The 16455-nt window shown below is 40.3% G+C and overlaps 1 protein-coding gene across 1 annotated transcript in view; it reads right to left on the reverse strand.

The window, feature by feature from the left end:
- The window catches only part of suds3 (SDS3 homolog, SIN3A corepressor complex component), a 59072-nt gene that overhangs the window by 11801 nt on the left and 30816 nt on the right, over positions 1-16455 (reverse strand). Inside the window, exons 4-10 of the mRNA XM_072587295.1 lie at positions 12344-12415; positions 11299-11318; positions 7611-7767; positions 7216-7311; positions 3616-3677; positions 2751-2772; positions 2502-2607 (exon numbers count right to left, since the gene is read on the reverse strand). Of these exons, the coding sequence (XP_072443396.1) occupies positions 2502-2607; positions 2751-2772; positions 3616-3677; positions 7216-7311; positions 7611-7767; positions 11299-11318; positions 12344-12415 (535 nt within the window). The remainder of the gene's footprint in view (positions 1-2501; positions 2608-2750; positions 2773-3615; positions 3678-7215; positions 7312-7610; positions 7768-11298; positions 11319-12343; positions 12416-16455) is intronic.

Consider the following 16455-nt stretch of genomic DNA (forward strand, 5'->3'; position numbering starts at 1 on the left):
CATCTGGTTCACTAATGGCCTTTTGGGAAGGAAGTCTGACATACAGGTGAGTCCAGATCCACAGTAGTTAACGCTTAATTGATCTCACAATGCCTAGCAAGCCATGCCATTCAACAGCAATGAAGAACAGGAAACAAATGGTCTTCTCAGTGATATCTCGCCGTCACCACATTTCATGAAAGAATAAAGAAAAGGTTTAGAGAAAACTCAGTCAATTCATTCCTGGACTTACCTTATGAAGGAAGGTTGAACAGGTCGGGCCTATACCCACCAGAGTTCATAAGTATGACAGGTGATCTTATTAAATTCAAATTATTGGAATAAACCTTGAGGACATAGGAAGCAAACATAAAGATACCGGAAAATGTTTTCTTATGTGGGAGAGACTTGAACTAGAGGAGACAAAAATAAGATATAAGGTCTGTTCACTGAGATGTTCAGACCCTTCGGTCCAACTTGTCCATGTCGACCAGATATCCTAACCTAATCTAGTCCAATTTGCCAGCATTTGGCCTTTATCCATCTCAACCCTTCCTATTCATATACCCATCCAGATGCCTTTTAAAATGTTGTAATTGTATCAGCCTCCTCCATTTCCTCTAGAACCTCATTCCATACACGCACTACCGTGTGTGTGAAAAGGTTGCCCCTTCGGTTCCTTTTAAATCTTTCCCCTCTCATCCTAAATCTGTGCCCTCTAGTTCTAGACTCCCCAGCCCAGGGGAAATACCTTGTTTATTTACCATATCCATGCCCCTCATGATTTTGTAAGGTCATTCCTCAGCCTCCGACACTCCAGGGAAAATAGCCCCTGCCTATTCAGCCTCTCCAGCTCAAATCCTCCAACGCTGGCAACATCCTTGTCAATCGTTTCTGAACCCTCTCAAGTTTCACAACATTGTTCCTCCAGCAGGGAGACAAGAACTACACGCAATACTCCAAAAGTGGCCTAATCAATGCCCTGTATGGCCACGACATGACTTGCCAACTCGTATACTCAATGCACTGACCAATAAAGGAAAGCATACCAAACGCCTTCTTCACTATCCTATCTACCTGCAACTCCACTGTCAAGGAACTATGAACCTGCACTATCGGACATAAAATTAATCACCGCACTACACTAAACTATATGATTTCAGCTAGAGTTCTTTCATGTAATAAGTTGAATGAAGAAAAGGGGGCAATAAAGATCAGATAAGGTTCAAAATTATAAATGAAAGAGTCAATAGGGAGAAACTGCTTCTAAAAGACACTAATGGCCAGTAACCAGAGGATTCTGATTGAAGATAATTGTCAAAAAAAAAACACTGGGAGAAAAATCACAGAATTGTTCCAGCATTGCAGTCATCACGAATGATTTTGCACTTTAACATTATTTACTTGCGATCCCAGTTGGAACAGGTATGGAGCAGTTTGGTCAAGGCCAGACCCACTCCCTGACAGAGATTAAAAGATTTTTTTCTCATTAGTATGTAGAATTACTTCCCTCAAAATGCAGCAGTGGCTCAAAGATCACTGAAAATATTAAAGATTCAGTTAGGTAGAGTTTTGATAGACGAAGGAGTCAAGGGTTATTATGGGGGCACAGTCAGGAAAGCAGAGTTGACAACATGTCAAAATCAGCCATGATCTTATTTAAGACAGAGCAGGCTCAAATGGGTGAATGTCCTACTTCCAAATCTTATGTTTAACTTGCATGAAATAAGTAAGGTGCTTAAGGAAAACAAAGTAGACAAGTGACATCTTTTCATATTAAATTTAAAAAGAAAACACCTGGAATACTTGACAAATGGTAACATTGATACAGACACATTTAGAAAAGACTGGAATGCAAAATAAAATAGAATATTGCCTTACAGTGCAACTATCGGGAAAAAAATGGATCAGAGAGCATTTATTTTTTGTTTAGGTATGAAGGTGACTGTTCATGTTTTCTCTCAATCCCATCGACATATCTCTAAGGGAACTTCCACTTCAGACAAGCAATTAAATAACCATCATGACCAGAATTTCACCCTTAAAATAGTTACTTTCTTATTATGCTGATGCATTAATCAATTCTTAGTGGCTTCCCTCCGCCCCCCCACCCCATCATAGTGGTCAAGATAATTTAAACATTTGATCACTGAAACATGAATTTGCATGCATTAATAATCCTGAGAAAACAATTAAAGTACTCACACAACTGTTTCACTGCATTTTAACCATGGACAGAAAGGCCAAGGTGAAAATTTAGAAATAGTGGGCTTGTACCACCACCTAGTGGCCTTTTACTTTGTATGCAGAAATCACATTTTAAGGAAGGAGCCAAGGATTTAAAAGACTAGTTTGTTTTATACAAACTTAAAGACAACACGATAACAGGCATTATTTCACATCCTTAGAAATACAATATTATTACAGTTCATTTCAGTGACAAACAATGAGAATTTAGAATATTTGTTAATGATAACCATAGCAGCAATGGTAAATAGGAAAAATAAGTCTGCCCAACTCACCATCTCTTATCATAATACAACTTTCCATCTTCTATTCGCGCTTCATACCTCTGTGCTGGTGATTCTGCCGGAGTGCTGGGAAGGTGCTCAGGAGAAGATGGAGATGCTGCCAAAACAAAAGCACAAGATTAAAAGGTAAAGACTGCAAAGTCAGACTGTTTCACTATCTTTTGTTTCCTTTGAGACAAATTGTTTTAGAAAGAAATGTCTGGTAACTATGTGGGGAAATAGTTATAGAAGTGCAACTACCTGGTCTTTTTGGAGATTTGAGCTGTAGGGAATGAAAAGAGAAGAAAAATTGAGAATCAAACATTTTTAGAATGTTACCTTCAGCAATTAAGTGAGTACAGGCTCATCAAATTTAAGTCACTGCTTCAGGGTTGTGCATCTTATTGATCTGTAATAGTTTGCAATTGCTTAAACAAAGCTGTTAATTTGTTAAAATATCATGTTGATTAAGCCCTGTATTCACTTAAAACTGTGCCCAATGGATGTTACAGGCTAAAATGCCACCAAAAAAAAAACAACTGTTCCTCCCACCCCAGCTTGCCAACTACAGCTTATCCCTGTAACACAGAGGCAATAGCTGAGACTAAACAAGTCATTAGTGGGCCTGGATCACACTGGAGTGTTGAATGGAATCTTGCCCAAACTCAGGGTCTGGGTAGGACCTGTTTCCATGCATTGAAAAGCAGTTTAGAAATAAGATCATGATCGGTCTCCAATTAAAAAAAAGTGTGCATATTTAACAAGTTACAGATACTGAGTTACAGTAGCCCGTGTCTTCTATAGAGAATGCTCATCAGCTGGAAGGTAAAAGGACCAAATACAGACATTCATGGAAGAACAGAACAAGGCTCGTAGTAAAGTTATTATAGTGTACAGACAGTTCTTTCCTACATATTTTCTACCTTGAACAGCATTACACATAAATGTAATATGCAAAGTTTGCTGAGAGCGATTACTTTGATGATAGGCACAATATGGATCTTACAAATCCCAAGTTGCATGTCTGTGCAAGATGACATCTGTCATACACATGTAATCTTGTGCAAACAAAAAGGTTAAACATAGTAACTTTGCCCATTATTGCCAAATGGCCAATGCAAATCACCTTATTAAGTGTTCGTAGATCTTCCATAATCTGTTCATCTGTTAACAAATAATTTAACTGCGGTAGTTTTGGTTAAGGAAAAGAGAAAAACACTTCCGACACCTTTTATGAATATCAAAGCATCAAAGTTTAAAGGTACTCTGATCCTTGAAGGAGTTCTTTCATGTGTCAGCAGTGACTCAACTGGTAACAAAATCGCCAAATAAGTCATGGATTCAGGTCCCACTCAAGTACTTGACACTCCAATGTAGCACTGATTTTGACCTCCTGATGTTGGCTAAGATATTAAACTTGGGAACAAAAACAGAAATTGCTGGCAAAGCTCACCTGAAACATTAACTCCGATTTCTGTTCACAGATGCTGCCAGATTTGCTGAGCTTTTCTAGCAATTTGTTTTTGTTGGATTTACAGCAGCCGCAGTTCTTTCAGTTTTTATGTTAAACTTAGGCCCCATTCATCCTCTCCAGTGGATCTAAACAGTTCCCCACTATTAATCTGAAGAGCAAAGGTGTTAATCCCAGTATTCTGTCCTCAATCAACATCACAAAAACGGTTTGAGTATCACACTACTTTTCAGAAAGTTTGCTGCATGTGAATTGGCTGAACTTCCGATATTCCAGGTTTTGTGGATACTTTTATTGTTTGTGATCACCCCATACCTTAAGCGCATATAAGGAGAGACAAAGATTGGGTGAACATCAAGCTAAGAATAAAGAACAGAACAGAAACAAGCTTCAGCCCACCAGCCCGTACTAAAATAAAACTCTTTTGGCTCTACGTAATCGTATCCTTCTATTCCCTGTCCATTCATTGATCTGATGCCTCTTAAACATTGTTAATGATTTGCTTGTACCACCACCTCTGCCGCTGCATTCCATGCAGCTCCTTAAAACTTTCTCCTTTTATCTTCAACATATGTCATCTAGTAATTGACATTTTTACCCTGGGAAAAAGATTCAGACAATCCATCCTATCCATGCCTCTCAATTTTGTAAACTTTTATCAAGTAGCCCTTCATCCTTCAATGTTCAAGTGAAAACAAACTACTTTTGTCCAGTCTCCCTTCACAGCTAATACCCTTCAAACTAGGCATTATCCTGATAATCCTTTTCTGTACTCTCTCCAAAGCTTCCACATCTTTCTGGTAGTGTGGTGAGCAGAACTATACACAATATTCCAATTGGGACAACTAAAATTCAGCTGGAACATGATTTGCCAATTTTTATACTCTATGCCCCAAACGATAAAGGCAATCATGCCATATACCTTCATGACCACCTTATCCATTTGCATTGCCACTTCCACGAATTGTGGACCGACACACCTCGATCTCTCCAAGTTAATGCTTCTAAGTGTTGTGTCATTTACTGCAGATTTTCCTCCTGCATTACATCTTCCAAAATGGATCATCTCACATTTGTTCGGATTAAATACCATCTGCTATTTCTCCACCCAAGTCTTCAACGTATCTATCTTGCTGTATCCTCTGGCAATCCTCCTCACTACGCACAGCTGCTTAAATTTAACCATCAGTCCCTGAAGGATTTCAACCCAAGTCACACGACCCAAAACATTAACTCTGACGTCTTTCCATAGAAGCTGCCAGACCTGCTGAGCTTTTCCACAATTTGTTTTTCTTTCGGATTTATAGCACTCACAGTTCTGTTTTTAAGATTAAATGCACTGTTCTGTAAACAACAGTCTAGGTACCACTAAATTCCAGTACTGTTTGACTCAACCAGCAACCTAACCGACTACTCTGAAATCTTATGGGTGTGAAAACTTGAATGGAAATTGAAGGAAAATAAAAAAAAAACACCTGACTACTACTTACCGATCAGGAATCTTTTTATCCAAAATGTTACTTCTGAACTTGTGATGTCATGAAGTGCAGCTTAAATGAGACAACCTACGTCATTGATCAAGGTTAATGCCCAGTCTCACGTTTTTATCTGCGCCAGTTGTTGCTTCCTTCCTCAGTCTATCTCATTCCAGATCCTCGCTGCTGATCAAGGTAAGGCTGCTACTCAAAACTAGCAGTCATGGTGACTGCGCCAACTTCTGTCAGAAACCTCAGTCGCTTCTCAATAGCACTCTTTGTTAGATGCTCTTCTGCCTGTTGAAGATCAAGTCCTCTGGAATCCACTTCTCACTCATGGTGATTGCACGGAAATCTCCATTTTGGTTAGTTCTCACTGGTGCCCTCTATTAGATGTTCTTCCTCCTTTTGAACACCAAGCCATTGCAATTCTCTTCTCAGTCATGGTGACTGTGCCAACATCTCCTCCTCGTTTGCTTCTCACAGGTGCCAAGGACATAGGTTCACAGTACTGTAGGGCCCTGAGTGTATCTCACTCTCCAACCAATACTTAATCTGAACATGGATGAAAGTAAGGGATCATGGGGGGAGTACAACCAAAGTGAATTCCATGCACTTTTGTGGCTGCAGAGATGAAACTAGGATTGTATGTTGTCTTCCTGGTGCCAGCTATCACTCAGCAGCTGGAGAGCACCTTCAGGGAGGAAGACGAACAACCAGCAGATAGGGTCCGTGTTATTGTCAACAAAATAAGGAGAGGGGAATGTAATCAGAATTATAACGACTGGTTTTATTGCTCCTAAATAGGAAATAAGCAGTCATGACCTCATGCCCAGGTTATTCTTGGTAGCATACAGAACTAAGTATAGAACTGGGAGGATGAATGTATGGTCTGAGCAGTGATGCAGCCAGGAGAACTTTAAATAATTGGGCAATTGGAATCTGTTCTGGGCGAGTATCTGCTCATAGTTTCATTCTGTTTAGGTGCACGCTAGTTTATTTATTCCAATGGAAGATCACAAAAAGGATGTTCTGTAGTTAGGATATACATCCAGATGCATTAATCCTAAAATTAACGCATTAAATCTAGAGCATTTCCATTCTGCACCACTTCATAAATCATGCTTTGAAAAATTCTTCTAGAAAACATCTCCAAAAACTTTTCAAACCTAAATTTTGCAGTGGGTTGACCATTCCACAATCTACGAGAAAGCAGATGCTGGAGAATCCGAGTCAAAAAGGGTGGTGCTGGAAAAGCACAGCAGGTCAGGCAGCATCTGTTGAGCAGGAGAGTCAATATTTCGGGCATAAGCCCTTCAATCAGGAATATGGAGGGAGAAGGGGGATGAGAGATGTTTTTTGGGGGTGGGGGGAAAGCGATAGAAACCAGGTGTAGTTCAAATTCTTTTATTTACCTTTGAACTAAAAGAAAATTCAACAGACCCAGCAGATATTTGTCAAACAATAAGAGGTATTAGTATCCAGTTCTTGATATAAAATAGTTTTCAAAAGCAATGTTGTAGAAAAATGTAAAAGCCATGTTGTAGAAAAATGAAGTAAACATGAGCTAAGGCATTTACCACCATTCAGATTTGCTTACTTTGGAATACATGAATTTAAATAAACAAATTTCAAAATCTGAAACATTTAATTTTAAAATTATAGCAGTGCAACAAACATTTGTGATAGTTAAAACACACTAAATAATCCTTGATTTTACAACAGAACAATATAACTGGAACATTCCAAACAGTAGATATTTCACTTAATAAAAGGATATCAGGTGCAGGTTTTCGTCTTTTGTCTGGAATTGGTACAGGATCATTGGGTCTTCTCCTCAACTTTCTGGTCATAATCGGCTTAACCTCCATAGAATCTGCAATAATAAACTGATACATTATACTCTGTAATGTCAAGGGCTAACTATATTTGTCCTAATCAACCCGTTCAGAGACAGACATTGTTACACATCTACGGAACAGGAAAACTAAATAATCAATGAAGAACCTCAAAAGGCTACAGGTTAATTCTATGATTAAGGCAATTTTTCAGCTAATAACTGTATATACTTTTTAAAAGTTAAATGCACCGAAAGAACAATTCAATCTGGTCAAAATTTGAAACAAATTGCTAACAACCCAGATGCAGAAGATGATAAATATTCCTGCAACATACCTCCAGTGAGTTCCATTGTTAGTCTTTCATTCTCAATCAGCTTTTTCTTCTCTTCTAATTCAGCAATCAGATTTTCTTTCAACTCAATCTTTTTATCTTCAAATTCTTTCACTGCTGCCTTTTTCTCTTTAATATAATTCCTTTCCACTTGCTCTGTCTGGAACAATAAAAAACTTTTTGACACCTCATTTGTAATTAAAGGAAAAACACCTCTATGTCCAGAATGTGGGCGGCATGGTGGCACAGTGGTTAGCACTGCTGCCTCACAGCACCAGAGACCCGGGTTCAATTCCCGACTCAGGCGACTGACTGTGTGAAGTTTGCACATTCTCCCCGTGTCTGCATGGGTTTCCACCGGGTGCTCCGGTTTCCTCCCACAGTCCAAAGATGTGCACCTCAGGTGAATTGGCCATGCTAAATTGCCCGTAGTGTTAGGTAAAGGGATAAATGTACAGGAATGGGTGGGTTACGCTTAGGTGGGTCGGCGTGGACTTGTTGGGCTGAAGGGCCTGTTTCCACACTGTAAGTAATCTAATTTAAGAATCAGTCAGTCAATCAAAACGGTTAGCAGCCCTCCTACAGACTGTACATAAATCATGAGAAAGTCACAAAATGTTTAGGCAATAGATGCTTGAAGTTTAATTGAAAGCATAAAAATAAAATGCACCATAAAATTGGCACAGTCGCACAAAAAAAAAAGCTTGTTTTGTTGAATTAACTCCACATTATTCTTGAAGAGATTTATACATTTATCTTGTATCAATAAAGTACACTTGTGCTAAAACACTACAACATAACCGTGAGCATTGCAATACTTCAAATTAATTCAACACTAAAAGTTGCAACTAAGCAATTTGAAACTGGAAAATGAAACTCACCTACAGATATTACTCAAACACTTCAATCATGGGAATCTAAAACACAACTCAGTGAAGGAATAAAACAATTGCACAAAAACAGAGAGCTCTTGTGAAACTCAGTAGATCTGGCAGCATCTGTGAAGAGGAAAGAAAGAGTTAACATTTCGAGTTCAACGAGCCAGAATTGGATTTGAAACATTGACTATTTCCCTCTCCACAGATACTGCCAGAAATGTGGAGTTTCTCCAGAGCTTTGTTTTCATTTTTTGTGCAATTGTGTTTCAGTCCTTCATTGAATATTAATTGCCTCTCTTGCATTTCCTTTCTTAAATTCAAAAACCGGAAGCAATTTGAACTATAAGGATTAGGAGTTGCAACATTAATGTCAGCCACTTAATCACTATCTTGCAAAGCTAGTTTCTGAAACAGATAAAGATCTTTGAGAGATGGATTTGATCATGTAGTCCACACCTTCATTTATTTCCCAAATCTACAAACCATGCCTTTGTCTAGGATTACACTAATTTGTGCTTTTTTTATCTTTAAGTATTTACTGAACTGGCAGGAAGTAAATCCTGTAAAGATCTTAAGCTTGAAAACACTGATGTTACATTTCATCAATATCTGCAGGTTTAAATTCAAGAGTGTGACAATAGCTAACTTCTCCCCAGCACCAGCAGAGATGTGGAAGCAAATCACCTCTCCTCATTTATGCTACAGGTCCTAAACATTTCAGTTAAGCCAGCTGACAGAGAGTGAAATTCCATTCCTTAAAAGCATTTCATCTTTATCCTTCTTAGTTGAATGACGTTTGTGCTATTTTCCACCACACTTCCCAATCCACTTCTGGATCCACAAGGCAGGAATTCTGCTGAGGAATTCCCATCTTCTATACTGAACATGTCTGAAATTGTAGAAAATGGAGAACTACCCTTTGCGAAGTTGTAAAGATATGCCCCATCTGTTACATTGCTATAGTTATAGGACATTGACCCAATATTTAGGGTGAGGTTTGCTCGCTGAGCTGTAGGTTTGATATCCAGACGTTTCATTACCTGGCTAGGAAACATCAGTGGCGACCTCCAAGTGAAGCGAAGCTGTTGTCTCCTGCTTTCTATTTATAGGTTTGTCCTGGGTGGGGTTCCTGGGGTTTGTGGTGATGTCATTTCCTGTTCGTTTTTTGAGGGGTTGATAGATGGTATCGAGATCTGTGCGTTTGTTTATGGCGTTGTGGTTGGAGTGCCAGGCCTCTAGGAATTCTCTGGCATGTCATAGATTCATAGAAATATACAGCATGGAAACAGACCCTTCGGTCCAACCCGTCCATGCCGACCAGATATCCCAACCAAATCTAGTCCCACCTGCCAGCACCCGGCCCATATCCCTCCATATCCTTCCTATTCATATACCCATCCAAATGCCTTTTAAATGTTGCAATTGTACCAGCCTTCACCACTTCCTCTGGCAGCTCATTCCATACACGTACCACCCTCTGCGTGAAAAAGTTGCCCCTTAGGTCTGTTTTATATCTTTCCCCTCTCATCCTAAACCTATGCCCTCTAGTTCTGGACTCCCCGACCCCAGGGAAAAGACTTTGTCCATTTATCATATCCATGCCCCTCATAATTTTGTAAACCTCTATAAGATCACCCCTCAGCCTCTGACGCTCCAGGGAAATCAGCCCCAGCCTGTTCAGCCTCTCCCTGTAGCTCAGATTCTCCAACCCTGGCAACATCCGTGTAGATCTTTTCTGAACCCTTTCAGGTTTCACAACATATTTCCGATAGGAAGGAGACCAGAATTGCACGCAATATTCCAACAGTGGCCTAACCAATGTCCTGTACAGCTGCAACATGACCTCCCAACTCCTGTACTCAATACTCTGATCAATAAAGGAAAGCATACCAAACGCCTTCTTCACTATCCTGTCTACCTGCGACTCCACTTTCAAGGAGCTATGAACCTGCACTCCAAGGTACCTTTGTTCAGCAACACTCCCTAGGACCTTACCATTAAATGTATAAGTCCCAAAATGCAGCACCTCGCATTTATCTGAATGTCTGTGCTTAGCCTGTCCCAGGATAGATGTGTTGTCCCAGTCGAAAGAGTGTTTTTTTTTCATCCTGGGACAGGCTAAGGAAAGACATGCCAGAGAACTCCTCGAAGCCTGGCACTCCAACCACAACGCCATAAACAAACACACAGATCAAGATACCATCTATCAACCCCTCAGAAAACGAACAGGAAATGACATCGCCACAAACCCCAGGAACCCCATCCAGGACAAACATATAAATAGAAAGCAGGAGACAACAGCTTCGCTTCACTTGGAGGTCGCCACTGATGATGTTACCTAGCCAGGTAATGAAATGTCTGGATATCAAACCTACAGGCCAACAAGCAAACCTACACCCTAAACCTCAACCTGAGCTACAAACCTTCACAAACATAAAGAACCAATATCTTTATGCCATTTTCAGTATTTTCAAGTCATCCCAGGTCAAGTCCCATGCCACTAAAATTGCTGTAGTCTGTTGTCAGACCTCTGCCACCTCTACCATCAGGAAATAAACAAATGAAAAATTAATAAATGTTCCTTTCCTCATAACATAGTCAAGTCTCAAGTCTTTATCCAGAACAACTTAGGTCAGGAACTGAGAAGCCTTAGCAAAAATCAAACTTACATTCCATCTTCAAATTGCACTACACTTGGACATTTCCAAAACAACATATGGCACCAATGAAAAGGGTAATCTTAATACTGTCATATTTTATTCAAATGTTTTTAGTGAATTCAGTTGGCAAAAATAAAATGGAACAACACTCACCTCCAGTTGGAGAAATAGCTCTAGGGGAAAAAAATGGAAAAGATGGTCATCGGCACTATATTTAGTTGACAGCATTTATTTGAGAGCACATGTGAAATTCTGGTGTTTGCTCACTTCAGAAGGAATCTCCAAAATAAATTGGAGCACGATTTACTGTCAAAATACCAGACTAATGATGCTTACCTAAATGCTTCAGCAATTTCAGGGGAGAAGCAGACGCACTGCTGTTCCACTATCAGTTTCATGCAAAAGGAATCGCAATATCTGCCCAAGACCAAAAGCCTGAATGACTTGTAGTTGCTGTATTTATGCAGTGGATGGAAACTAAATCAGCCACAGAAAGTAAAATCATGTCCATTTTGGTGACAATAACTTCCAATCAACACCTCTGGCGTGGAAAATTAATGATTACACAAGCAGAGTCTCAGTCCGTTAGTTTAATTATTGTTGGAGATTTAAAAAGATGCATGATATATTACTTTTCTTTTCAGTCTCTTTTTAGTCAACCCTCTTTCCATATCTGAATAGACATGGAACTCACCCACCTCATTTGTACTACTTTCTCAGCCCTTACCCAGTTCCTAATCTTCAATTTGATTAAGGGAATACATAGTCGTTTTCTCTATTCATTTTGGTTCCTGCAGTTTGTTATTATCACCTTACACTCTCAGCAAATTCCCAAAGATTTCAAATGTACAACCAACAGCAGTTCAATCTCGTGCCACAGCAAATTATTGCATATTATAGTTTCTTTTTTGATGAGATTTTACTAAAATAATGGCCTTGAGCTAACCTTTTCTTTTAGGAATGGATTGATAGCCTTTTATAAATGGCTTCTGGCAACATACGACACACATTTAAACCTCAGGACAGAGGAAAATATTTGTCACATTCACACTGCTTTCACGTTCTGCTGTGATATGCTGATGACCGCTTGATTAAAAGCTTTTGTTACTGTGAAGCCACAGCAACAAGGGACTGCAGAAGAGCGGATTGTTGAAACAGACACAAAAATGTAACATTAAGGTAAAACACATGAACTAACCTGCATTTCTTATTCTTTCTTTGTATTGCTGATCCAGTTTTTTCATCCTTTTCTGATATTCTTGCAATGTACCTACATTACCACATGATAGAAACAGCTACAATCAAGAATTAATTTATGTTTTAATACATAGAATACCTTTGTAATTCATCACCTGAAAATCTGTCATGCTGCCATATGCTAATCTGATCAGTCAAATTTTGCAATATAATTTAAACAAAAGCGCAATATGAATCCAAGAAGGGCAACATACTATTAAAATAATGCTGTTCACATACAGAGGAACCTCGATTATCCTAATGTCAATTATCCAAAGATCTCAAGGTGCCGATGGAAACATTACATCAAAGACACGTTTCCATCACTGATCGTGTCTTTTGTTTACAGTGATTAAAAGTGAACTCTGCTTAATGAAATGCTGCTGAGAACGGTCCTGAAGATTGATGGGGAGCCCAGGCACCGTCTCCAAATGACTGACTTCCCGCCCTCTCTCTCTCCCAAAACATACCCTGGAGGTCCTCACAGGGTTGTAACCTAAACCCCCCCCCCCTTCCCCAGATAATCTCTCCAATATTGCCCTGTGCAGGTTCCACCTTTGCCCGATCAAAACGTTGCAGTTAAAGAGTGAGTGAGTGAGGCTTACTGCTGGTGTCCAGTCTGGCTGCCCCAAAAAGGGGAGTGGTGTGGCGGGGGTGGGGGGGGGATGGTGGGGGGGGGTTGTGGCAGGGCAGCCAGGTTGGACTGGGGGCCAGGGGCGCAGACGATTGGTTGGGGGGGTGGGGGGTGGGGAGGTGTGTGGTGTGTGATGGTGTTGGATAGGGTTGGGGTGTGGGGGTGGAGGGGCAGGTGGGTAGGGGTGGAGAGGTGGCCTGAGTTGGGGGTTGAGTGGATGGGGGGGGCTATGTTGGACAGGGTTGGGGGGGGGGGGGGGGGGGGGGGGGCTGTGGGCGGGGGTTGGTGGCTTGCATGTGATGTGCTGCTGCCTCATCTGCTGAACAGGGAGCAGACCTAACAGAAGAAAACTCAGAGCCCCACAGGAAAGGCATTGAATCAAATCAACAGAATAATTAATTATCCGAACGAACAGTGCCTGTCCATCTTGTTCGGATAATTGAAGTTCCTCTCTAAATGAACAAATCATTCTGGTGAAAAGCTAAATACACCACTTCACTGAAATCAAATTCGACCCATTTTATATACTGTGGATAACAAACCTTCGCTGCCTTGCTAAATAAAAATGTGTACAGTTTTCTAAATGAAAGCTATAAATTAGGAACTCAATTTTGAAAAATAGGTGTTGTTCGGATAGTGAACCTGTTGAGTCAACTAATCCTGTAGCATCCTTTCTGATTTTTACCCTCAGCTGGAAGCATGTTTAATTCCACCCACTTTATCTGCAGCTCCCCTTACACCCATCCCCAGTCTTGAAGTAGGGTTACACCCGAAACATCAACATCTTCACCTCCTGATGCTGCCTGGCTTGCTGCATGCTTCCAGCCTCCAGATGGAGGTGGTGGCTTTAGAGTTAGACTGGCAAATCCCAGTCAAATTAAGTCGAGTGGTCATTATTGCCCTGAAGGCTCCAGTCCAGAACTTATTCCTCAATGTGCCGTAGCTACTAATATTTGAAAGCTAAGAGTAGGAGGCTGTTAGTAGATGCTCAATAGCTGATGTAGTGAGGTTTTACCCATAACAAAGTGATACCTGATCATGTGAATTTTACAAATATAAAGTAGATTCATTCCATAACAGTATGTTGCAATCAGCTTCAAGAACCAGGTCATCACCCATTACAGGTAAAGAAGGGAAACCAAGGTGCAGAGTATTCATTCACTCCTTCCTTACTTCCAGACCCAAGTCCAGTTTACTTCTCTCACCATCCCCACTCCAACTCAAAACCTTATGCACCATAATTCTGCAACCCACCAACATTTTAAAGCCCCAACTTCCAACCACTTCCCTCCTCACAAGCTACTTCCTGCTTTGCATGATGGAATTATTTTTGCTATAGAGACATTAAAATGTACAATTAAAGAGATTTCTCTGCCACAATATAGGTTTGGTAAATAGGTCTTAATTCCACTTGATGCTGCTTCTCATTATTCTGCATGTTCCATGTTTTAAGGTGTCACCAGACTTGGTGCATTGAAGGTTGATCCAATTATAATAAGCAAGCGCCTGTGGTCTTGATTTGTACAGCTTGTATTAAAATGCAACTTACTTGGAATAACAGTAGGTTTCAATTTTAACGTAATTCATTTCGACGCTAGCAGTCACCAAACTACGTGAATTTTGAACAGGACTTTGAAATCCCACTATGCAAATATAACTAGTTATACAACTTCTGTTTAACAACATTGTTCTGTAGCATAAACACTGGACGGTTATGCTCTGATTCTTTTCAAAAGCTCATCAGATATGAAACATTTCAGACGTCGGATGTTGCAAATCACATTTCTCACAAACATAACTGAGTTCACATTTATATAATGCCTTACATTTCTCAGACTACCTCAAAGCATTTCATACACATTGAATCATTCATTGAGTTCAGTGACTGTTGTGTAGGTACTTTGCATACAGCAAGTTCACAAAGTCAGTGGAATTTCCCCAGTCTTTTTTCCAATTTGTTTTTGAGTTTTTCTTGGATTTTTTGTTTACCCCAGCCTCCTACTGCTGCTGGTGGACCTTATCAGCAATAATGATGCTCATTGGACAATGGCAATATTGGACATATTCAGTAGATGAGATCGTATTTTTCTGTCCATCGCCTTCAGGTTCTTGTGTAGAATGTTCTTCTAAGTTTCTTTCATTGTGCACAGATTATAACCTTTCCTTATAATCTGTGCACACGTGCAGTACACCTACAGAGAAGGGATGGAATCCACTCTCACAACAAATGACACTACTCAATAAGGAGGAAAGAAAGGCTTTTCGTGGATGCAAAGGGAGCAAATCATTGGAAGCCCTATTGGAGTACGGAAAGTGGTGGGGTGGGATTTAAGAAAGCAATTAGGATAGCAAAGAGGGGGCATGAAAAATAAACTAGTAGGTAAAATTAGAGAGAATTCAAAGATATTCCACAAGTACATTATGGGGAAGAGAAAACCAGATAACGAGTAAGGCCAATCTGTGCATGGAGCCAGGGGACACTAATAGGGTGTTAAATGAGGACATTACTTCCTCTTCCTCCCAAGTGAGGACAGGCATAGGTTCAGAATTTGGGGATCAGGATTAAGAGTTTCTTTAGCAGATTGATATCAGGAATGAGGCAGCTATTGCAGGTTGTGGCAGGCTTAAAAATGGACAAATCCCCAGTTCTGGATGAGTTGTATCTCAGGCTACTATGGAAGGTGAGGAAGAAAATTACAGGAGCTTTTACCCAAACTTTTAATTCCTCTTGGGTTATAAGGAAGGTGTCAGAGGACTAGAGGACAGTTAATATGATTCCACTTCTCAAGCAGATTAATAAGGATAAACCAGAGAAATACAGACCTGAAGTCTCACTTCAGTGGTAGGGAAATATTTGCAGAAAATTCTGGGAGGAGGAGAGAATTAAGAGGAGTCGTCTTTCACTTGGAGAGGCAAGATTTGTTCAGAGATAAGCAGTATGGCTTTGTCAGAGGGAGATCAAGCCTAACAAATATGATTGATCTTTTTTGAGATGGTGATCAGGTGTATAGATGAGGGCAGTACAGTTGATATAGTTGCAGCACAGATTATATGAGCAGAGAGATGATGTTGGAACTGTACAGTAGTTTGGTTCAGCCACAGCTGGAGTACTCTGTGCAGTTCTGGTTGCCACACTATAAAAAGGGTGTGAGTGCACTGAAGCGGGTGCGGAGGAAGTTCACCACAATGTTGCCTGGGTTAGAGCATTTCAGCTATGAAGACAGGTTGGACTGGTTCAATCTGTTTTCTTTAGAGCAGAGTGACAGGGCACCTGACTGAGATGTATAAGATTGAGGGGCTTGAACAGGGTGAATAGGAAATAGCTGTTCCCCTTAGCTGAACAATCAATAATGTGGGGGCATACTTTAAAGGTGAAGGGTATGAGGTCTTGAGGGAATTTGAGGGGAAAAGAAAAGTGTTTATATGGTAGTGCAAACAGG

Source organism: Chiloscyllium punctatum, chromosome 17 (genome assembly GCF_047496795.1).
Source record: "Chiloscyllium punctatum isolate Juve2018m chromosome 17, sChiPun1.3, whole genome shotgun sequence".
NCBI classification, from domain to species: Eukaryota; Metazoa; Chordata; class Chondrichthyes; order Orectolobiformes; family Hemiscylliidae; genus Chiloscyllium; species Chiloscyllium punctatum.